General features: G+C 37.1%; 2 protein-coding genes across 4 annotated transcripts; one reads left to right on the plus strand and one right to left on the minus strand.

Moving 5' to 3' along the window:
* Positions 1-1,755: 1,755 nt before the first annotated feature.
* Positions 1,756-13,831, plus strand: il12rb2 (interleukin 12 receptor, beta 2a). Of its 2 annotated transcripts, none has more exons than XM_089134236.1 (16): positions 1,756-1,893; positions 2,146-2,253; positions 3,020-3,262; positions 3,958-4,072; positions 4,192-4,367; positions 7,229-7,362; positions 7,959-8,127; positions 8,665-8,750; positions 9,147-9,345; positions 9,517-9,696; positions 9,803-9,901; positions 10,689-10,844; positions 10,989-11,126; positions 11,261-11,360; positions 11,441-11,528; positions 13,054-13,831. In XM_089134236.1, exons 2-16 carry the CDS (start codon positions 2,184-2,186, stop codon positions 13,429-13,431), a joined length of 2,331 nt encoding a protein of 776 aa, XP_088990362.1. In that variant the 5' UTR covers positions 1,756-1,893; positions 2,146-2,183; the 3' UTR covers positions 13,432-13,831. The 2 variants fall into 2 exon arrangements, with proteins under 2 accessions (XP_088990362.1, XP_039503684.2); XM_039647750.2 differs by having other exon boundaries at positions 7,986-8,127.
* A 2,247-nt stretch (positions 13,832-16,078) lies between these two features.
* On the minus strand, positions 16,079-24,242 carry serbp1a (SERPINE1 mRNA binding protein 1a). Of its 2 annotated transcripts, none has more exons than XM_039647726.2 (8): positions 23,878-24,242; positions 22,453-22,636; positions 21,738-21,878; positions 21,579-21,647; positions 21,367-21,441; positions 20,109-20,280; positions 17,790-17,975; positions 16,079-17,176 (listed from the first exon to the last, which is right to left on the minus strand). In XM_039647726.2, the coding sequence occupies exons 1-8, from the start codon at positions 24,131-24,133 to the stop codon at positions 17,117-17,119; spliced, it is 1,143 nt and encodes a 380-aa protein (XP_039503660.1). In that variant the 5' UTR covers positions 24,134-24,242; the 3' UTR covers positions 16,079-17,116. The 2 variants fall into 2 exon arrangements, with proteins under 2 accessions (XP_039503660.1, XP_039503658.1); XM_039647724.2 differs by having other exon boundaries at positions 21,579-21,650; positions 23,878-24,235.
* Between the last annotated feature and the right edge of the window lie 528 nt (positions 24,243-24,770).

Raw genomic sequence — 24,770 nt, forward strand, 5'->3', positions numbered from 1 at the left:
TCAGTTATTAAATTGCTGCTCTAATTACTCTCTCTAAAAAATACTGAATTATTATTATCACCCATATCAATCTCAACAAGGATAGTGACACGATGAATCCAAGATGCGAAACAGTATGTGAGACACAGACATGTCCAACCCCAAACAATAACAGACACTGAACACTGACACAAGAGGAACTTACACTCACCTAAATGATTATTAGGAACACCATACTAATACTGTGTTTGTCCCCTTTCGCCTTCAGAATTGCCTTAATTCTACATGCCCAATTGGCACTAAGGGACCTAAAGTGTGCCAAGAAAACATCCCCACACCATTACACCACCACCACCAGCCTGCAAAGTGGTAACCAGGCATGATGGATCCATGTCCTCATTCTGTTTATGCCAAATTCTGACTCTACCACCTGCTCTTCTATCAGCTTGAATCAGTCAGCCCATTCTCCTCTGACCTCAAGCATCAACAATGCATTTTCACCCTGGATGCGTTTCCCTTTTCACACCATTCTTTGTAAACCCTAGAAAGGGTTGTGCATAAAAAAAATCCAGTAACTGAGCAGATTGTGAAATACTCAGACCATTTCTTTCCCATTCTTACATTCAGTTTGGAGTTCAGAAGATTGTCTTGACCAGTAACACACCCCCTAAATGCACTGAGGCAACTGCCATGTGATTGGTTGATTAGATAATTGCATTAATGAGAAATTGAACAGGTGTTCCTAATAATCCTTTAGGTGAGTGTAAATGAATTAGTGAAGACATGGTGACAACAGCTGAAGACGGTGAGATAAGACGATGATGGAAGGTGCTTGCAATTGTGAAGGAGGTGCAGGTGTGGGCCAAGGAGGATGCTGGGAAATTTGATGGTGACTATTAGCTGGTGATGAAACTGCTCTTTTAATTATCTTAAACAATATTATAAAATTGCATAAATGATTAATAACCTGACCAAAGTATTTAAGGTTACATTGAAGACATACATTTTATCATTAGACTTTAAATGTTGATGTTAAATCCACTGTTTGTGTAAATCCACACTATGTAATGCTGTGTCAAATGTAACTGGAATTAAATAAAGAGATAAATTAAGGTTCCCCTTACTTTTTCAAAGGGAAATGTTTTGTGTGTTATGTTTATTGAAGATTGCAAGGCTTTGATTTTAAGTGTCATTCCTGTTGTGCAGGAACATGTGCCCATCATATATGGGCAAGGCTATTAGATGTAATAATAATAATAATAATAATAATAATAATAAGTTTATTATTCGATGGAAATCTCCTTTGGTTTTTTTAAATTTCGCAAGTGAACATAGGCAAACTGTAAATAATTTAACAACTTTTATTTGATAGATATTGTTGGCATGAACAACTGGTTAGTCTATTTATGAAGACACATTCTGGTTTCTTAATTTTTCTTGAAATGGTTCAACCCAAAATATTGTGTTAATTTATGATCCATCTAATAAAATTCTAATTGGTTCAAATAATTTGAAAATTAATTTCCAACCTATAGGATCCATGCTGTTACTTGTCTTACATTTGTGTTAATAAGCTATAATGAATAGGTTTAAGTAGTACATCAGAAATATAGATTTTACATAGCCAAATGCACTTTATAACAGTAACCTTAGGCTACTGTGTCATCTGTATCCAAATTGCAGTTTGCAGACATAAAAACATTACTGACTAATAATAACCTAATCCTTTTACAGTACACAGGAGGTTACTGATGTCACGAGCGCTCATTAGCCTACTCATTCGAGGACACGCAAATGAAGACATCGCGCGTTCTCAGTTCTTCTAGAGGAGAGAGAGGGCTGCGCTTGACGGCTCTACTGCCCCGTGAAAACCCACAATCAGCACAAATGGCCAAACCGAACATTTTTGCAGGGGTAAGTATAATCCGTCATGTTATATACCACCAAATCTTTTACAGTAGCCTAGCCTATTCTGGTCTTCACTTCAGCTTTAAAAATTACACGATATTGACGCGACCCGACAAATTAACGCTCTGCCATTATAAGATAGGCTACCGGTAGCCTACTTTTCCACATGTCTACATGATTCAAGAATGAGTTAAATTTCTCAATAAGGAAGTAAAATGGCAAGGCAACGCTTAAAATCTCTTGAATGGTTGTCCGCAGAGGGTCTTGTGAGTTGGTGATCTTCAGCACTGAGCTCGATGTCTTCTGAATGTGCGAGTTCGCTCCTCGTCATGTTGTGCTTCATCCTGGCTGCAGGTGCACATGGAGGTATGAGTGTGTGACATAATTATTTTGAATTTAACATTTTCTTCATCCTCGGGCAATTTTATGCCCCAGGATTTGATTTATATTCAAACAAAGTTTTCTCCGTTATTTAAAAGTATAGCCTACTTCGTCATTTATTTGTGTTGCTTTTCAAAAAGCATGAAAACGTTTAATTTGTATGTTTAATGCTAGCTATGAAATTATCTTAATTCTTTTTTAATTATGTTAATTGCATGCTTATTTCATAATTGTTGTTGTCTCAAGTCTCAGGCTACATAATTTGATGATGTGATGACTGGCAGAATTCTGTGGTGATGCATATTGACTGTTGAATATTGTTAATAGCCCACAGGACTAAAACTGCCTATATTTAAAAACAAAAAAACAAATTAGCTATATTTTATTTTTCAAAATGCAATATTTAGAAGAGCATCGTCAATAAGAATATGTTTTAAGAATGAAATATGACATGCTAAATTTGTATTTTATTTGGCTTCTGCATTCAAATTTGTTTTCTTTCCTTTTAGTATTCCTTATTTTGATATATTCTGTATCTTACTTTGAATTGTTCTGTATTACACTATTTAAACCTAAGGATGTAAACAAAGTTTAAAAATGTAAGAATTAACCATCAATAAACCCATATCTAATCTAAACATTGGGTGGTAAGAAGGAATGTCGGGTTATGACCCTGGTGCAAACATTATCCTGTGGTATTCTTCTGTAATGATCATTTTTGTTGCTCCCTTTGTTTTTCTGCATCTTACAGGAACTGTGTGCACTGTAAGCTCAAGCACAGGCAAAGAAGTCCTTTTAGGTTCTAATTTCACAGTCTCCTGCATCTTCGAAAAGGAATGCACCAAACAAATGTTTCAGGATGAAATAATGTATAAACAATTCCCCAATTCAAATGAGGTGTCTGTGTATGTCGAGAATTTAACAAAGTTGAGCATCTTCACCTGCAAGTGTTCGGAGGACCCAGAGCCATGTGGAATTGACATCACTCCAGGATGTAAGCTTCTAACTTTCTATAATAGTCTTTATTTCAGGGTTCCCACACACATAGAAAGTCTAGATGCATTTTCCAAGTTACTCTGTGCTCTGAAATCAGCTAGAAGCTACTCTTTGTGAATGCAATCTTTATATAACGATTTTATCTTTATCTCAAAAGTCTGGGAGGTTCATTGGTCCGCAGCAACTGCCAAAAGTGTAGTAACCGGTTTGCATAATATCACAATACTTCAAATAGCATGAAATATGTCCTTTAGAGGTGCAAAATAAAACAGAGAAATTATAGCTGGAGAGATAAACAAATGCTTGTGAAGAGTTTAAATTAATCATTAAAACCAAATTGGTTGGAAAAGTGCCGTATGATTTGCTTCACCCTTTTGGAAGAGTGCTCTGTAAAAAAATATATTGTTGGTTTAACTTAAAAAAAATGAAGTAACAAGGCTAGCTAAAAAATGTAAGTTCATTGAAATGGAAAAAAAAAAATTGAGTTAATACAATGACGGTGATTGATTTAATCACCAGAAACTTCAAATATTATGTTATCTGAACTACATAAATTATTTAAGTTGATTTGACAAAAGAAATAATGTTGTGATTACAAATCATGAAAATATTTTTTTTTTTTACAGTGTGTGGAGGCTTTGTAATTTTGAAGTGAAAAGTCATGTGTGTCATAGTCATGTGCTTCTTTTTCAGACCCTCCAGGCATTCCACAAAATCTGACCTGCATTCGAAAAACGAAATTTGGCAATGTCAGTTGCACTTGGACAACAGGAAGGGATACCAAAATCACAACCACATGTCAGTTACGGTTAGTAAAGTGTCAAATAATCTTTTGAGTTTTTAGATCATATGACAAAACCCCAAGCAGAGACACAAGTAAAAGTCTCATTAATTATGTCACATGATGTTTTACCTGTGCTTTTTCAGGGTTCAAGGTGACCCGCACCCCGGCTATACAAGTGTTATGAACTCTACGGGATTTTGTTGGTCCACCTTCCCCATCAAAAGCTCAGAAATGACACAGCTTATCGTGTCACTCAATGTCTCTAATAGCCTGGGTTCAGAAACATCGGGTCCCCACACCTTCACCCTCAGCAATATAGGTAAAGAAATTCCCAAACTCATAATTTCAAATATCAAAGAAGTGAAACCGTAAAATAGGCTCTACGCACGAACCCTGCTGACGTATCTCAGCCAGCTTCTTTACTTCCGCATAGCATGTTCCACAGGCAAAGTGTATCGCTGCAAAACTTTAATAAAATTCATTTTCTCAGAAACGGAGACAACGATTTAGAAACTGATTCGCTAGTCGGATTTCGCACAATATGAAAAAAATATTCACCCTCAAAGTTGTCGATGTAGCTTGAAATATATAATTTAAAGCCCTTCTCTTTTTTACTCTTATGTGTGACAGCTAACTGCCTCACAGTGTTGTTAACATCATTCACGTTAACCGCGAAAAGTTTTTGTAAACAGCATGTGTAATTTGCCACTATCTCCACCTAATGCGAAACAGTCTTCCAACGCAGCACCGGATGTAACTGGGCGGGCTGAGACAAAACACGGAAGCAATCGTGCATAGAGCCCTATTGCATTTAGGATGAGTTATGTTTAATAGAGGTGGCTGAACTGATACTGTAACTTTGTCATTTCTGCATAGAAAAGTGGCAAAAGTCTGTTTACGTTTTATTACTTTTTTCATCCTTATACACATTAAATGACAAGACGTTTTCTGTCCACAATGAAGACATAAATGCTACGCGATGCAAAACATCACAGGCAGTCATTCAGTGTGTGGAGGAGTTTTCAGTTTGCATACTTATACATTAAAGTAGTGGTTCACAAGCATTTTGACTCCATGGCCCCCTTTGTTCGCAACAATATTGAGATGGTGCTCACTGCGGAACATGAAATCCACGGGGAGGAGTCGGATCCAGATCCAACTCCTCCCACCTTACATACACCTAAACCTAACCAACTCCGCCCCCTGATCTCTAAACCCACCCCTAATCCCTAAACCCAACCCTAATCCTACCCATCTCCACCCCTTGGATCGTGATCCGACTCCTCCCCGTGGATCTCATGTTCTGCATTGAGGTGCTACTGACAATATTTGAAGGCCTGGATGTTTAAACATGTTTTTTTTTATTACAATTTTTACCTGATAAAATATTTTAGATATGTTATAAATAGAAAATGCATATTAATTTTAATTAAATGGCCATGTTTCTATGATTTTATTTTTAAGTCTCACACTTAACAGACTGATCTCATGAAGTAGCGTGTGTATGACACGCCAATTCGTATTTCCATTTTTGCCGTGCTATCAAGACGCATAATCGCTTTTCAGCGTGTTTATGAACGCCGTTGACTTAACGCTATTACTGTATTTATAAATATATGACTTACCTCAACCCCGTCCCTAAACCTAACCGTCACTGGGGTTAATGGCATTTATGACTGTTCCCTTATTATCCCAGAAAAAAAAAAGATCGCTCCCCAGATGTAGATCTTCATTTTGCTTCGTTTCGCGTGGACATTTGACGGCGTGTACAGACACGCGGAATCACTCAGACGTTAATGGCGTAGACATACACGCATACACACGGATAGCTCAAAATGCGTAGAGACAACACGGCACTTGACTCGAAAGTGGCGTGCATGTTTACGCAAAAGTCATGATGTCATGTTGCACTTAAAATGATTCTCCTTCGGATCATCCAAGTTTGGAAATATGGGACTGATGGGATGAATTAAAATTAAAAATTAGTATATTAGTTTTTAAAGAAATTTAAAGGGGTAGTTTACTTTTGAAATACCATGTCATACAAGATGTCCATGTCATTCTTTGTTCAGTCGAAAAGAAATTAAAGTTTTTGATGAAAACATTCCAGCATTTTCCTCCATATAATGCACTTCAGTGGGAACCAAACGGTTCAAGGTAAAAAAAAAAAAAGACACTTTCAGTACTATCTTTCAGAACAAATCTTTTTCCCAGGCATTCGGTTCATTCAACGAACAAAAACGAATGAATTGACTCCGAAAAAAGAATTGTTCATTTTGATGAATGAGTTGGAACAGGAGAGTCAAGAACGTGCATCACAGAACAGAGCAAGGCGACCATTTGAGCTTATAAAACTTAAACTTTGTTGTTATTTTTTTTTAAATGAGCGATCGTTTCGCTTGATAAGACCCTTATTCATCGTCTGAAATCGTTTAAAGCCCTTTGAACAGTTTACAGTTTGCACTGAAAGTGTCTTTTGGACTGTGAACCGGCACTGAAGTCCATTATATGGAGAAAAATGCTGGAATGTTTTCATCAAAAACCTTAATTTCTTTTCGACTGAAGAAAGAAAGACATGGAGATCTTGGATGACATGTGGGTGAGTAAATTATCAGCAAAAGTTTTTTGAAAAGTGAACAACTCCTTTAAGTCATCTTGAGATCCCCTTGGAAGTTTGCTGAGCCCCCCTCATGGTAACCAATGTACTAAAAAATGTCAAACAACAACAAATATGTTTTTTTTTCCCTCAATTTCTGTGAAGCTTCTCCAGACTTTTCATGGTTTTACTTGTGAAATTTACATCACATAATATCAGATGTTTCTCAACTTCCACATTTAAAATCCTGTCCATGTCGTAGAAGAAAAAAAAAAACCTAAGGACAGATAAATTGTTAGCTATTTATGACCATAAACTCAGATTAACATGGCAGACATATTTGTTTTTGTTGCGTGTCATTTTGCAGTATTGTGGGTTGGGGGAATCCAAAGAATCAAAATTGGGTCAGTTTTACAAAGTTGGTTAATTTTACACCAACCCACTGGTTGACGTCTTTATTACAGAGGAATGCAGCAAAAGATCTTATCCTGACTTTTATTTAAAAACATAAAGAATTGTTCTGCATTACATATGTAGAGTTCTGTAGACTGAAAAAGATGCATTGCTTCTCTATTTATGTACAGTAAAACCCTCAGTGCCTAAAATCATTCATGTGAACTGCTCCTCCCAATGGTGCCACCTACACACAGACCATCACAGCATGGACTTGGTTGAAGTCCAATACATGGCGGAAAATGGGAACTGGAAATATCTCCAGGTAAAACATCTGATTCTAAAATGTGGTCATTTTCTTGTTCACAATCTTTTGATCAATCTTTGTTATAATCAAACCGAAGTGGTATTCAGAATCAAGCCACATCTGCTCTTCTATCTTCTTGGCAAAGCTGATAAAGAAAAATGCAGACTTGCAAAGAGTCGATTGATGACACAGACAAAACCCCAAAAACCTCACAAATTAGTTTGGTCGCTAAACCACAAGCCCTCCTTGATGACTCAAAACTGGAAACAGAAATGTCAAGAAAGTTTTTTTTTTCAATCCTAATCGTTAGGAAACTGAACCGCAAACTGTTTCTCTACACACAATGTATCTTTATCAGTGAAATGATTCCAGTAGTATTAAATACAGTACAGTACAGCCAGTTTGGGAAGAATACAAAACAATTTCCTTATATACTCTTGGAGGTCCATTGACTTGTTGATTCTAAACCTAAATATGCTTCCCTCAAGTGAAAGTGCTTCTGCCATTTGAGTGCTTAAATGGATTTTATTCTCTTTATTCTGAATTATATTTTGAATATATTATTATTTTATATATATATATATATATATATATATATATATATATATATATAGACACATCATATTATGCTGTCTCTGCAGACTAATGCCAGGAGGAATTTAAACATATCCAAACTGCAGCCAGATATCATGTACAAGTTCCATGTCAGGAGGAAAATAAACCATACAGTAGGTTTGTGGAGTGACTGGAGTAAAGAAAAGGAAGCAAAAACAAAAGAGGAAGGTAAGTTATTACGTACATTTCTTGTAAAGACTTTCTTTGGTCATGTATTTGTAATTATGGCATTTGAAGGCAGCTAGTTGATTTGTGCTGTATTGTGTAGTTATATCTTTTAAAGTCAACAGAAAGGGATTAAATGAATTGAGGTAGTTACGTGTGTTCTGGAAAGAGTACTTGATGGTGTTAGATAAGTTCACTGCTGCTGACGTAGTAGGATAGTCACACTTCTTTGTTAGCAGACCTCGGGGGTTTAAAATACAGGGGCAAAAATAGATGAAGCAAACTTGAGTGGTGACAGATTAAAGTCAATTTTGATAACCTTTCAGTGTTACTGAATGTACAGGAGAAGTGATTACAGAAAGGACTTTCAATTTTGACGGGAAGTACTGACTTCTGTTGAAATATATTTTTCTTTTTTTTTGTGGCGATTATTTTACAGAAATAAATTCCTCAATATATTAATTTTCAACATTTAACTGAATTTTAAAAAGCATAAAAAAATTGTAAACTAAATGTTTTTGTTTCTCTCTCTCTCTCTAGCTCCTGACAAGGAGCTTGACGTCTGGTACCTCCAAGAACCGAACCCCCCACAATCTGGAAACAAGTGTTTCCGCATATTTTGGAAGGTATGTACCCCTCATCAACCAGTATTACAATTTTCTTTTCATGTTTTATTTAGTGGTGCATTCTCTACGGACAGGTCATTATGCAACCCCCTCCCCCTGCGCTTTACTTTTCACATAGGCCCTTAAAGGTCAAATCACCACAAAGTGATGGGTGCCTTAGTGTGAATCGCACCTTCACAAACACGTTGTTTTCTGAAACCAAAAGTTAGTCTACTGTTTCAGTTTACAAAAAAAATACAGGCTTAGAGGAAATGATGGATTTGAGAATTCTTTCTTTCAGAGTCATGTTTGTGCCTCACGTCTTTAATGGCTGACTCAGTCACATATTTTTGTTAGATCAATGCATTCAGAAATATTGAATTGCATGATTAAAAATGCCTTATTTATTTGTTTTAGGAACTGAATATATCAGATGCCAAGGGGAAGATTCAAAAGTATAATATTACTGTCCTGGAGCAGAACACGAAGAAGAGCTCAAATTCATTTCCACCCAGCAGAAATAAGAGCATTTGCTGTTTTAACTGTTCTGTGTCAGTGTCTGCAGTTAACTCAAAGGGTCAATCTCCTGGCAAATTTATTGAGTTGCGTTCTCCAGGTAAGGTTTTTTTTTATAACAAAGCTAATGTGAGAGAAATAATTGCAGTTTTGTTGACTCATATTATCAATACTGAGCCAAATAACCAGTTTCACTCAAACTCATGAGTAAAAGATGCAAAACATGTGGTCAATATATAGCAAAGTTGAGCCATATTTGTTGTGTTCACAGTCCATTCGGGTTTCCTGCTACAGCCACACAAACTATTGAATAATCATAGCGTTGCCCTCTCCTGGCAGCAACCTGCCATTGCAGGCCATAGAACGGAGTATGTAGTGCATTGGTATCCAGTTGGAGACATTGAGGGGATTCAATGGATACGAGTGCTGGATACCACAGCTAACATTACAGGCAAGTTTGATTGGATGAAATGAGTTCAGGCCAGTCAAAATTAGCTGGTTGGTTTCAAGAGGAATAAAATGTTTTCTCTTCTTGTACTTTTCTGCTGTCTGTCCAGGTCTACGGCCTCAAGAATGCTATCAGGGTGCAGTTACCGCTCTGAGCTCTTCTGGTCCCAAAATGGCATCCATTCGAGGCATCTTCACATGGCAGTCAGGTTAGAGGCTTAATGATTATTCTCCAATCCCCAAATCTCAAGCATAGAGGTTTGTGTCCGTATACAGGCCCGGCTCCAGGACACACGAATCAGGGGGAGGGGGACTCGGTTGAAATAACCGTGGGAGGTGAGGGGTTGGGGGTGTTGAAATAGACATCCAGCGGGTGAGGGGTTGTTCCTCGTTCTGGAGCACATGGATCCATGTAGTCCCCCCTTTGGCACTGGGCCTGAATCGTATATAAATATGACTACTGTTCAAAAATTTGGAATCAGTAAGATTTTTTTCTGAATACTAATATATTTTATTCAGCAAGTACTGCATTAAATACTTCACAGTAATTACATTTATAATATTACAAAAGATCTGTTTTTCAAATAAATGCTGTTCTTTTGAACACTCTATTCATCGAAAATAATCTCTATTCATCCTGAAAATAATTGGTTGCCACAAAAATATTAAGCAGTTTAAGAATTAAAATATTAATTCTTAAACACCAAATCAGCATATTACAATGACTTCTAATATGCTGCAAAATGGCTTCTTAAAATTGAGCTTTTCCACCATATGAATAAATAACATTTTAAAATATGTTAAAATATAAAACAGTCATTTTAAATTCTAAAAATAGAAGTATTTTGAAATATTATTAGTGTTCTTAATCAAATAATTGCAGCCGTTGTGACCATAAGAGACGATCGATCGATCGATCGATAGATCGATAGATAGATAGATAGATCGATCGATAGATAGATACTGATCATAATTCCTGTATGTTGTATTTCACAGCCCCAGAACAGGGTCCAGTTCCTCAACTAGACTGGAAGAAGAGTATGAGCATGCAGGTGAAATGGTCTGAAATCCCTCATGAGAAGAGACGAGGCTGTTTAAGAAAATACACCGTCTACTTGATGGACAAGTTGAATGAAGATATTAAGAATTACAGTAAGGTTATCTTACAGTGAATTTACCAGTCTAGATATTTACTGTTGCCTCTGCAACACAATATAAGACTGCTATGTGCTTGGGATGTTCAGTAATATTAGTGCTTTTTAATAGGAGCTTTCTGATGCCTAACTTTGATTGTAGATGTGGACTATCCGAAGAGACAGAGTATTATTAGTGGTCTGTCACCAGGACAGTGTTACAATATGTGGGTCACTGCCTGGACAGATGCTGGGGAGGGACCCAAAGGAAGTGATCTCCCTTTCTGCACACTATCAGACGGTATGCATTTGTTCCGGTTATAGCTCTGAAAACATAAGCTAAATAAAAGTACTAGACACTGACTCGCTTTTGTGAAAAAAAGCGATGTCTTTCAGCCGTTTTGGTAACCTGTGACCTGTGTCATCTTCTTTCAGCTGAGGAACTACTGTCCCGTGCGATCTTGGCTGGTGGAGCAGTACTTTTGGCCTGTCTAATGCTCCTGTGCATCTTTCAGTTCTCCTCTGTGCAGAAAAGGTAAGAAACAGCAGAATGCTTTAAATCCACAGAGAAAAGACTATTATATAAAACACTGCCATGTCTGTTCTGCTCGATAGATTCTCAAATTGTTGCCAGTGTCTGCAGCCTACAGATATTCCAGATCCAGCAAACAGTAAATGTGCAAAGACGTACACTGATGACCAGGTAAATGTATGGAGATGCCCACTCAGGCTGTGTTTTCAAAACTAGTGAGCAGCTTATTGGAAAGTATTTATCGGGATCCAAGTAAAATGAGTTTCACCTAGCCATACCCCTTTCATATTCCAATAGTTTAACCTATTGCATGTTCATGGTTCTCTGATGTTGTTTAATGGTCACATGTGACACTCACATGACATGCAATTAAACAGATAAAATATCGAATCATTTTTGTTTCTTTTTAAACAGTGCTTAAGTTAGTAATCACATCATCTTCATCAGAATTTTAAGATTGGCTGAAAGCAGACTTCTTGAGTCCGCTCACATGCTCATACCAGTATATGATTCGTTTACACTTAGCATCAAAATGCTAATTTACTGCTAATGTGCCTTTTCATCCTAACAATTCCTTATGGAACCAAAATATATGAAAAAAAAAAATACTGCAAAATATAATGCAATTTATTACATTCTGTAATACATTTCCATAAATGGGAAACTAGTATACTGCAATATATGCATTGACCATTAATGGCTATATTAAATACATAAAACATTTATAAATTAAGACAAAAATAGCTTTACATGTAATATTCACAAATGTTTATCTTTTATTGTGTACATATATTGCACATACATGTTCCCATATAAATGTGAATGTATGTTCACACACTTATACACGCACACACATTCAAAGAATGAGTTACAACAAATTTCCAGTTCCCAGCATGCTTTGTTTCTGCTGTTAAAGACTGTTTAAAGAAAACCAAATGTTAAAATGACGTGTTATTTGATGTGTTTTGCTCAATATAAATATAGGGGTAGATCAGTTGGTGTTCTATTATTTTGGAATTTAAAAGGTTAATGATTGGTCAAACACCATAAAGACCATAATTACTATATTTTAGCTTGACAATATGGAACAATTTTAGTGTAAATAATTATACAATTTTAAGAAATATATTACATAAATATTTATCTATATATGTGTATATATGCTGCAATTAATAGTAATTCAGAGAAATTATATATCTGCAATATATTACACATGCAGTAATCTGATCACATATACATCTATATATTATGAATTCTATTACTGAATATAAAATGACATACATTATAATATATTAGTAAATATATTGTCACATATTTTTCAATATATGAAAAGTGGAAATTCCTTATGTATTATTTAATATATTGTAATACATTACAACATATTATTCTGTATATTTTCAAAAATGCTGTTAAACCATTAAATATTTTGATCAATCATGTATAGGGAAATATATTTTCTTTTCACAAAGGGTCCTGGGTCACTATATGCTTTATGTATAGAATTCTCCTTTTGTGTTTCAGAGAAGAAAGAAAGCTTTGCAATGACTTAAAAATGAATAAATTGTGATCACATTTTCCCAAACATATTGCAGTAGTGTGATGTTAAAAAAATGGAATTGGAATTGTGGAAATCAGAACTACAAATGTAATTCATTAATCATTTCCCATCTGTTCCTCTTACCCTGTCTCCACATAGGGTGAAACTAAATTATATCTTCACCCGTTTGACTCCACCATTAGTGAGGAGCCCGAAAATGTAGAAGTGGAGGAAGTTCCCAACCACAGCTTCACCTGTGTCTACATCAAAAGCTTTTCTCAGGAGTCCAGCTCCTCTAACGCCACCCAGATAACCAGGACCACAGATTACACAGAGGAATACATCTCCACTCACGGCGCAATAAGTGGAGGAGAGGAGGAGGAGGAGGACGACAAGGAACAGGAGGCATTTTTGGATGAATTTGAATTCTTTCCAAGCACTCACAGCCCTTTCCTGGAACCACTGGTTTTAACTGGAGGAAAGTTGACTCTGGATGTAGTGAAAATAGACTGCAGTGAATTTCTGGATTGCACGTGATCTTCCACAGGCGTTAAAATGTGACCTCACTGTAACTGTAAAATGGATGCTGAAAAATAACCATGGACATCCCAAAGATAATTTGTCAGCCAAAAGACAAACTTTTATCTTTAAACGTTTTACTTCGAGTCCCAGCCAAAACCGCGAGGAGCTCAAGCTGTAATGGAAGTAGCAACAGATATTTTCTTCCATATTGTAACATACTGTACATCCGAGTGAAACAGATGAAAGAAAAAAGGGGGGAAAAGGATGGACGGGGACTTGGAGAGATGCAAGAAAGAGGAGGGGTTAAACAGACCATATGATTGGATTAGTCTGGCATACGTTACATGAGAGAAATTTGATGTTTCACCAGCTGATCAAGTGCAATTTTAATTAAAAATGTATAGGTAGAAAAATGTACGAATCGTTCACAATAAGACCAATAACATGCATTAAGAAAGCTTGTATGGTTGTGTTAGAAGGATGTGGCAATAGGATTCATGGAACGGAAGGTTGAAACAAAAGCAAGGTGTCCTTCTCAGCACACATGGTTTGCCTGAGCCTCAGGTACTTGTCTCTGAAATGCAATGATCTTGTCTCTGAAATGCAATGAAAATACTAGTATCAGTCTATCAAGAGTAAGGATACTAATGAATGTTAGTTGAAAAGGTTTTTGGAGACATTCTACACTCATTCTTCCCACCAAAACACTGTCCAACACTAACCCTTCACTTGAACTGTTTCACAATACAGTCAAATATTGCACAAGCATCAATATCGTGGCAGACAGTACTCATATCTCATCTACTCTAATGCGAGATGTTTGAATCATACACATTTGTCATCATCAGTTTTTCATCAGCTCAACTGAATACTGTTCTAATGTAATGTTTTTAATTGCATGTAAACTTTTAAAGTCAAAGCATCAATGACAAAATCAATAATTGATTATAAAAACAAACCTGTGTGGTTTCCTGTTATCTTTAAAATGAAATGGTAAATGGGTTTGTGGAAAGATTAACATTTGGTCTATAGATGGAGAGTGGACCTTTCACCAGTCAGTCAACCTTAAAATAGTTGTTCCAGTGTACTGTAAAACTAAACCTAAACCTAATAAAGTAGATTTCTACATTTTCTAGAGTGGAACTTGGCACATCTCCTCCGTACAATTTAATGCATCATATCAATAAAACAAATTGAATAGAGGCACAAGCAATAGAAATACTGATAGTTGCCAAATGCTTTTGCAAAATGAACACTTGCAAGTTAAAACCCACTCAAAATGAAACTTAACTAAGGAAAGGAATCATTAAAGAAGTGTCTGGTTATTATAGTTACCATTTACACTTTGGCCTCAGCCATTGACCTCACAACCTCCATGTTAGCTAATATACTAACTAAAGTTAACAAATAGCATTTTCCGTATGGTTTTATTGTTATTTCTATGTCAAAGTCAATCTGAAACCACTTTAACAAATACTACATTATAGCATTAAAGACCCTATACAGCTAATAACAGGACCAGTATAAGTATTTTTTCCAGAGTAGTTTATAAGACCAAACTGCATGAGAACCAACGTATCAGATGAGACCAAGTCAGAATCAACTTCATCTTTGAAGTTAAAGGGATAATTCACTTTGAAATTATTTTTTGATATGTAGCTTACCTCAAGGGCATCCAAGATGTAGGTGTCTTTGTTTCCACAGAATTTTCAATCTTGACATTTTTTGGTCAAACCGTTGTTGTCTGTCAGTCATACACTGGAGGTGAAGGGGGTCCTCAATCGGTTCACCTCAAAGAGCATGCACAGAGAATTCAAAATTAAACATGATTTAATGGCTCGTAAATGTAAGTACATGATGGCCTAAGACACAAAATGAGCGGTTTGTGAGAGAAAACGAACACTATTTAATATTTATATAGTTTTTACCTCTTGTTAACAGCCGTCTAACTCCAACTGAACCGAACCGTCTCCAGACGTTCCGCCGGAAGTGATCTCTCGCGCGTCTACTTCACGCATTGTTTAGATTTTGGAAGTTTTACCTTTCTTCTTCTTCGTTTTATGGCAGAAGATTGCAACCATGACTTTAAAGGTGCATACCGCCACCTACTGTATCAGAGTATGTAACACGGGCTATTCGTTGAGTTTTACCTTTCACTAAACATATTAAGATATATATTTTATACTACGGCCTCAGCCATTATGTTTAGTGAAAGGTAAAACTCTGAAATCTCCGTGTAAACAATGCGTGACGTAGACGTGTGAGAGACCACTTCTGGCGGAACATCTGGGGACGGTTCAGTTGGACATCTGATTCAGATCAGTTCCACGGATGTTAACAAGAGGTAAAAATGATATAAATACCGTTCGTTTTCTAACAAAAAACGCTCGTTTCGTGTCTTAGGCCATCACCGGTATTTACATTCACGAGTCATTATATCATGTTTAATTTTGACTTCTCTGTGCATGCTCTTTGAGGTGGACCCCCTAAACCTGCATTATATGACTGACAGACAACAACGGTTTGACCGAAAAATGTCAAAATTTAAAATACTGTGGAAACAAAGACACCTACATCATGAATCCCTTGAGGTAAGCTAAAACATATCAAAAATTAATTTCAAAGTGAATTATCCCTTTAAAGGCCACAAAACACCACCGTGTGAATCGACCATCTTTTAATTATTGACAGAGGTCTAATAACAGGGTAGGAATTCACACATTATCATAGCACTCAGTTGTTCCACACTGAACAGGAAGGTGTTTCTTTCAGATCAATTATGCAGTATAACTTAGCTGTTGTAAAAGCAATGGGGCAGAAAGAAAATGTCATTTCTAAAAGGACTTATCCATAACCTGGCTCACATTTTTCAGTAAACAGGAGTGCAGTGTGTAAACTTGCTTGTATTTATACTAAAACTTTTCAAAATGAGTATGATACGATCCTGAGTTATCCCATTGCTATCTTTTGATACCAATGGTATCAAAAGATACTATTTACTTACAGTGGTCATTCGATAAAAGACACTTTTTGTGTCGAGTGCAACTGAATCGTTTGAATTATATCTTGACAGCAAGGTAAATCATTAATTGTACATTTAATCAAAATGATAGCAGATTCGGTTTTAAGGCCCGCTTTCAGGGAATAGAGGCATTTAATAACAATGACCAGAACCAAAATACTCTAATTTCCCATAGAAATGCAGTAACCTTTAAGACTAGGTAGATCTTCTCTCTGAAAAGGGCTGTTTCGATGCAATTGTGGGTAAAAAGCAAGCAAGCTACGGGACACCTTATGATAAACTGGTGTGTTCATCACACCTATTTTTGGAAATACATTTTCAAGCAGCAGTACAAAAAGTATCCATGAACAAGGCATAATTGCTGGAAAAAAAACAACAACAAAAGAAACACTGTATGAAAACTTCCCTGCTACCTTGTTTCTAAATACAAAACCTCAACCAATAATTTGCTTCAGAATAGCAAGAAGTCCGTCCTTTGTTTTGTTTTTTTTGTTGTTTTTTTTATTTTTTCATCTTTTTTTTCTAAAACAGGTAAAATTCAGTCCTCAGGGGTGAACGGCATGGATGACAGTCTTCCATCATTTCATCTGCTGAAGGATCCATTAGCATGCAAGCCTCGTAGACAAGGACCCGTGGAGGAGTTTTCCTCCTGGGTGAGCCGAGTGGCATCTGGGCAGCTTAAGCCAGGGCTGGGAAAGCCTCTGGGTCGTCCACGTTAGGGACAGACACTCCACCAGCCTAAAAAAAAAAGCAGATACAGGAAAAACAGGCCATTTTAGTCCAAATTCAGGTTATGGTTAATCCTCCAAGGTCATCTAGCAATACCAGCCATAGATGTAACAGCCAGTCATTTGATTTCCATTAGTCCAGCTTCTTAAAGTTTTGCAAGCCTAATAAACATCTGTTTATGTTCTGATTGGTTCTTTAAATCAAGTCACGTACAGAGATCTCACATGATCCTTTAGGAATCATTTTAATCTATTGATTTAGTACTCATGAAACCATGTGCTAAATATCACAGTAAAAACGTACCTTTGTGAAAATAATGATATACTACTCAGGAACATTTCGTTGAAATTATTTTTTTAACAATGTAAATATTTTTCCTGTCACTTTATCAATTTAATGCATCCTTGATGAATGAAAAAACCTTTTGTGTAAACAAAACAACAACACTTTTTAAACGATTCTATTTAAAGACCAATGTGTTAAAGACCAATCTGCAATCATAAATTAGATGTACATTACTCTATAATTAAGGCGATTTCACCATTATTTTTTGGATAGATGTGTGAACCCCTGCAAAGTGGTACATGCGTAGCTGCAGAGACTCAAAATGCATAGACTATACCTTGTCTGGCCTGCGTTCACGAGGTGGTCTGGCAGCAGGGGCCCCACGGGCACCTCTGCCACCTCGTGGTCCACCACGACCACGCCCTGGGCGGCCCAGGTCCCCAAAGTTAATCTCCAGCTGGGATGTAATGTCATTAGCTGGCCTGCGGAAGGTGTGGTCCTCAGCGGCATCATCACCAGAGGCCTGCGGGAAGGAAAAGAACATGTACACTGAGGTTAAAGTCTAACAAACTATCAGAACTCATTTCTAAATTAGGATAAAAAAAAAAAAAAGACTAAAGCAACAAAAGACAATGAATGTGATTAAATATCTTCATAATACACCTGAACTCGGGCTATATTACTCATACCCACAGGTTAAATTACTTTAACCTTTAAATTTTACTTTTGTAACTATTGGTAAGCAATAACCTGTATTTAATTTGTACAATGAAGTTACAATTGCATTTCTGTAGTATTTCTTACCCAAATACTAATGTTAGTCTTTAAAGCCATGATTATTTAATATTTCTATGTATTGTATTGTTTGTTTATTTGAGCTATCTTTTATAATTTGTTTATTAATTTTTTTATAGACTGTTAACTTGTCTTGTTTGTGAATTTAGGTCAAAGTTTCAAATAAAGCCTGTGCTGTGTGCAAGCTATAGAAGAAAAAAAAAAACAGTTTTCCCATGATTTTAAAAAATGGTCTCACATATCAATATTTGTCAAGGTATCGTATCAAAGTTTTAAACTCCAGTAGAAAACACTATACAGTAAAGGGAAAGCAATCAGGTTTCTCAACCACACTTGCAAGCTACTTAAACACATAATTAAAGGGATAGTTCACCCCAAAATGAAAATTCTGTCAGTAATTACTCACCCTCATGTTGTTCCAACCCCGTAAGACTTTCGTTCATCTTCGGAACACAAATTAAGATAATTTTGATTAAATCTGAGAGCTGACTCACTCCTCCATAGGCTTCCCATAGGGATCGAAACTGGCCGGCCCAAAAGACATCGTTAAAATAATAGTCCGAGTGACTACAGTGGCTCAATCTTAAGTTTAGCAAGCGACTTCTTGTGCGTGAAAAAAACAAACAAACAAAATAACGACTTTATTCAACTATTCATTTCCTTCTCTGTGGGCCGTGAGATTTCACGCAGTGGAAGAGCAAAGCTTCTTTGTTGCACGTCACACGTAGGCTCACTATTGGCCGACGCTGATCATGTGTGTGATGTGACGTACAACCTAGAAGCTTTGTGCAGTATCACTACGTGAAATCTCGAGGCCAAAAGAGAAGGAAATGAGTCTGAGGACATATCTGTGCAACCATATTAATTTGAACCGGACCCGGAACAAGATGACGGCCACAAAGAAGTTCAACAATTAAGGCTCGAACATGACGTTTCTGAAAGGTTGGTTAATGTTACTTTGATGTATCTTTGTAGGTACTGGCAGGGTAGAGTAGTGAGAAACAAACGCTGTGTGTTTACTGATGTATACGTTAGTTCATTGACAGATTGACATAACTAATGGTCATGGATTTTTTTTTTTTTTCCACGATTTGCAAAGATTAATATAAAGCAGTCTGGTGAGAAATGTAAATGGTGATTCGTGTAAGCATGACTGTCGATGATCGTAGGGAATGTGATCTCCCAAAACTGCATCTTAAGCGGTTCGGATTTAGGAATATCAAAATGACTGTTCGTTATTAAACCCCAAGAAAAGAACACTACAATCGCTTAGACGCCATTCTGCTCCAGCGTATTAACAATGACGGACTACGATGAAAACTCGCTCAGTGCGGGGACGCGTTGAAGCGCTGCTGTCAATCAATTGGCATCATGAATTTTGCGTAAACATACACGAATTGGCGTGTCATACATACAGCATTTCATGAGATCAGTCTGTGTCAATCAACAATCGTGGCAGGGGCGAACAGCTCGATTTGAGACGGGAAAACAAAAAACGCTGGATAGATTTTTATCATTATATGATGGTTGTGTACAGGCACTGCCAAGACACACTTCAGTACAATCAACTTGTAAAAGCGCATATACCAATATATGACCCCTTTAAGAGGCCTATGGAGGAGTGATTGAGCTCTCAGATTTAATCAAAAATATCTTACTTTGTGTTCTGAAGATGAAACAAAATCATACGTGGTGGTTGGAACAACATGAGGGTGAGTAATTACTGACAGAACTTGCATTTTGGAGAGAACTAACCTAAATGTAAAATAAATAAATAAAAAGTCAGAATGATTGGTATCAAAAACGCAGTCCGCATTAAAAACAATGGAATAAAAAGATCAAACACTGTGGTTTTACTTACATCCTCAGCCTTGGACTTGTGCAGAACATATCCTTTCTTCCAATCGGTTCCCTCGTTAGCTTTACGAATGTTGAATTCCACTTTGGCTCTCTCTTTATCCTGTAGGGCTTTATATTCATCCAGAGTCATCTCCTTAGGGCCTTCTTCTTTAACCTCCTCAGCCTCATTCTCCCTGTAGAAACATCAAAATTGAGCTAAAAATTCAACACCCATTTAGTCCATGAATCTCAATTGATCAAACAAGTAGTACTTAGTTCCTTTAGTAACTGTTGAAGACTGTAAACATATTATGCTTTTAAAAGAGCCCTTTTTCCCAAATCAATACTAGGGCTGCAACTAACAATTATTTTGATAATCGATTATGGGTGATTCTTTTCCGATTAATCAGATAAATTCAATTCGATTTGTTTATTATAACTAAATAAAACCATGGGTATTTATGTGTAAAAATGTACTTTAAAAAGTGCAAAAGCCACACATTGAGTTCTACTAATCTCAATATTTGCATTGTTCTTAATAATTGCTGATGGAAAGTTGACAACCATGATTAATGTAAAAAAAATATATATACTTTAACACAATATTGGTTAAAACAAATTTACACAGCCATGCTGTTCAGATACAAACTAAAAACATCAAAAACATATAATTCATTAGATATATTTAAAATTAATTGAATTATAAGGATAAATTGATAATAAATAAAGACCGAAAACAAGCACGCGAACGTAGAGCCGTAGTAAATCGCATTTGAAAAACAATTAAATCTTAATAGTGGACAAATGCTATAAAAAGACAACCTAACGGAGGCATGCTAATGTTGCATACCAGTTTTTTTCTAAATTACAGGCAACAACATATGCTAATACTGCTGGCAGCAAATAGAAAGCAATTCGCCTTATTCACAGCAGCGCCATCTTTGATTTTTAATGAGAATGAAAGCGAGGCTGTGAGGGATAGACTTGCATCTCTTCAATGGGCTGTACTGTTATTTAATTTTCGGATTGTCCTGCTCATGAAACACTGGAAAAATATCTTTCCAAGAAATGTCAGTTGACAAAAAACTCCCGACAATGTAAGCTGTGGAAAATTGTAAGTAATCTAGCCACTTTATTCAGCGGATGTCATTGGAAACACGGTAAGTCTATCCCTCACAGCCTCACTTTCATACCGGTCATGGCGTTGCTCTGAATAAGGTCTATGACTCAGCAATGTGGTGCTAATTCAGAGCTAAAATGTTCTCTGTGTGTTCACACACTTGTTCTCCGAGTCAGCAGGTGGATGTTCCTCTCCTTCAGGGGTGTCCTCAGTGACATTTGATTGGTCAAGCTCACTGTAAAGGGAAACAGAAATGTATCTAATTTCACAAATCTAATATAATGAAGCAAAACACCCTCACTGACCAGTCTGTGAATCAAATTCATCTGCGTTTTCAATCTTGGCAGATAAAGCGTCTGTTGCTCCACTGACCTCAACTCATCCTTAACAGTGCCCCAGTTATGAGATCCACCCCCTCCGCGTTTTTCTTCTCCTTTCAGGCTGCTGAAACAAAAATTAACACTTAGCTTTGAAATGTCACACACGGTGGGCGTTAACATTGGAGCCAACATGCGGATGCAAATAACTTACGATCGGTCGCTGCCGCTGTGTCTGTCAAACTCTCGTTTGCCGCGCGAGTCAAAGCCGTCAGTCCTGCCGACGCCTCTGCCCCGGCCTCCGCGTCCTCCTCTGGCACCTCCACGGCCCCGGAACGGCCTGTCACTGACAGACCTGAGGAGGAGAGATAATGTAGCTGTTAGATGTCAGTCTTGTTTGCTAAAATAATCTTTTTTGGGGGTGATTCTCCTACTCAATGAATGGATCTTTATGAAGGGGAAAAGAATGTAAATCAAGTCGTGATGAGAAGTAGCAACAAAGCTGCTCTTTCATATTGTAGTGTACATCTAACTGTAATTTTTTTTAACTAGGACGGGGACTTTGTTCCATGCATTGGTTGTTGATTATATGTTGAGATGTGCACAGAAAAGTGGAGGAAGATGTATGTGAGCTAGCAGGGGCAGAGTTTATACATACTAAATGATTGGAGAAGTCTTGCATAGATCATTAATCTTAGATCAATGAGATTACATTTTATATAAATAATATATAGTCAAAAATAATTTAAAATGTAATTGTTCACAATAAGTTCGATGAAACTTTTTTTTATGTCATGCCACCTTTATCAAAGATACAAAACATGAAGAGAGGCATTAAAAACCAAAGTATACTTTTGCTGGCAAATTAAATGTTTTCAATATAGAACTTCATTAAAGATTTACATCACAAAAAGGGTCAATCGACTCACTTCTCCACAGAGAATTCTCCACCCTCAGCAGGTTTTTCATCAGCGGGTTTGTCAAAGCGTCGTTCACGTGGTGGCCTCCTGTCAGGCCGCCTGTCAGCTGGTGGACGACCCTCCCCCTGACCTCCCTGCTGCTGGGGTCCTGGCTGTCCCGGCTGATCCGGTCGGCGGCCCATTTTTTTCATGCCTTCAAACCAGAAACATGACAGATTCAACCAAACACCAACACTAACAACTATCAAAGAAAACAATGGTGAATAAAATGGTCTTATGCTGGGGAAAAAAATAAATAAAAAAATAGACAAAAAGGTGTTCCATCAATGTGAATCATTTTAGGCAAGCCGAGGCAAATTTTGAAATGTACTTTACTGTGGTTGGTTCCATCACAGTACAGGATGGTTCCCCCAAAAGTTGAACATTTACTTACCCTCAAAGTTGTTTCAAACCCACTTTATTTTATATTTCAAGAAAAAAAAAAAGGTTTAAAACATGATGTATGAGTAAATGATAAATACAACTTCATTTATGGTCAATACCAAAAAACAATGTAAATACAAATGTCTTAGGTATTTCTTTATCTGTGTCTTATTTAATTGAATAGGTGAAGTTTGTTTATCAATAGTTCTTTTACATTAGCATATTAATAAATTATAAGTTGTTTTATAATAATGGTTTAAATAAAATAATGTTTTGTGACTCTTGTGAGAGACTGGTCCCACCCTCCACCTACCGAAATAGACGCTCGCGCTCAGCCCAACAGCTGATCACGCGCCCTCCCGCGCGCGCACCTGTTCACGAGCCCGCTGCCTCCTCATCCAGTTCAAACATGGCCACTGACACCCGGAAAATCTTTTTTTGACAACTCTAACTTTAAAAAATTAGCCAGTCTGACGCGTACGTAATGAAAGTAAAACGGCTTTAGGCAAATACAAATAGGAGGGTTTTCAATGGGGAGTGTCATGTAGGAGAGGACGGACTATGCTGCCTCAAACACGAGGTTGGAGCTGCAACGCTCGAGCGCTGATTAAAAGCCACGTGATAACGGACGGACTGTGCATTCGGAGACTGTCAATACACATTTTTTTTTTTTTACTAATGAATGGGAGAGTTATACTAATCTGTTGAGTAAAAAGCACAAATGTGGCCGACATTAACATACTGATGGTTATCATTTAGGCCTGCACTTCATGGATGATCAAAAAAAGAATTACGTTAAGTAGCAACAGGTTCTACTACATGCGTCACTTATAAACAATGTATGGAGCTTAAAATCTATTTTGCTGGAAGAGCTTGAAGTTTTTGAGGCGTCGGGCAGTTTCATAAACAATAGAGTTGTGCGCGACCTCATGGGCTTAGTAGCGCCTTTTGCAGACTGCTCACTTGAGTAAAGAGTGACCAAATAACGACTTCAATACATGCTATATTTACCATCTTTCTTGAGAGGAACGGGAGCTTGTGTCTCTTCTTTCTTGTCGAGAAGCGGGACTTTCCTGTCTTTCTGTGTCTCCTTTTTGAGCTGCTTTGCAGCCTGCGAGGCGGTCTTGGCGGCACCAGGAGCGGTCGCGTCCTTCTTCTTCTTTTCTGCCTGCTTTAACGCCTCGAACGGATCATCTTCATCATCAAATAGCTGGGCGAACCGATTGGTTACGACACAGCCGAAGCCTTCTTGCAATTGTCCGGGCATGATGGCCCCCTTTCAGCAGGATTCTCCTCCGATTCTACGGGGCTTGTGCGAGCGCTTCGCTGCTAGATGCCACAAGATGGCTGGAAAAGACTGATGCTTCTCTTCCGGCGTGAAAGACATCCGGGACTCTCACCGCACAGCAGTATGGGACATCTAGTCTCATAAGTTACCCCAGAAAAAAAATAATGCAGATATGATTACTAATTTCAACATTTTTAAATGGCAGTTTCACAAGTACATTTAACACAATAAATGTTTTTTCAAACATCTGTCATTTTATGTATTTTTTATATTGAGTATTTTATTACTAAATACATTTTATTTCTTACTGTCAAAACGTTGTGACAGTAAGGGCCCGTGAGGAACACTGAGGCAGGTCATGGCCCCATGACTGGATTACAAGTCTTCTAAACAGGTCAAAATAGTTGTGGACTAATGGAGTAACCCCATAAAAGCAACCATTCAGCTGTCTTTGTAACAAAAATGTGACATGTCACAAGTTAATTATTATTTGGAAAGCTTGAATGCTCTTGGCAATTTATTTATAGCCCCACAATAATGGCTGAATAAAGTAGTTTGAAGAGGTCAGTGATATATTTGTTAACTTTTATGAAAGGTCACATCTTCTTCTGCGCTT

This window comes from Pimephales promelas, chromosome 8 (genome assembly GCF_988280905.1).
Source record: "Pimephales promelas chromosome 8, fPimPro1.hap1.1, whole genome shotgun sequence".
NCBI classification, from domain to species: domain Eukaryota; kingdom Metazoa; phylum Chordata; class Actinopteri; order Cypriniformes; family Leuciscidae; genus Pimephales; species Pimephales promelas.

Coding starts and splice junctions, on each gene's coding strand:
- serbp1a (XM_039647724.2), bottom strand. CDS start 24,133: ATGCCCGGACAATTGCAAGAAGGCTTCGGCTGTGTCGTAACCAATCGG. Junction 21,879..22,452: donor GGAGAATTCTCTGTGGAGAA/GTGAGTCGATTG, acceptor TCTCCTCCTCAG/GTCTGTCAGTGACAGGCCGT. Junction 17,177..17,789: donor GTGAACGCAGGCCAGACAAG/GTATAGTCTATG, acceptor TTTTTTTTTTAG/GCTGGTGGAGTGTCTGTCCC.
- il12rb2 (XM_089134236.1), top strand. CDS start 2,184: ATGTCTTCTGAATGTGCGAGTTCGCTCCTCGTCATGTTGTGCTTCATC. Junction 4,368..7,228: donor CTTCACCCTCAGCAATATAG/GTAAAGAAATTC, acceptor ATTTATGTACAG/TAAAACCCTCAGTGCCTAAA. Junction 7,363..7,958: donor GGAACTGGAAATATCTCCAG/GTAAAACATCTG, acceptor ATATATATATAG/ACACATCATATTATGCTGTC.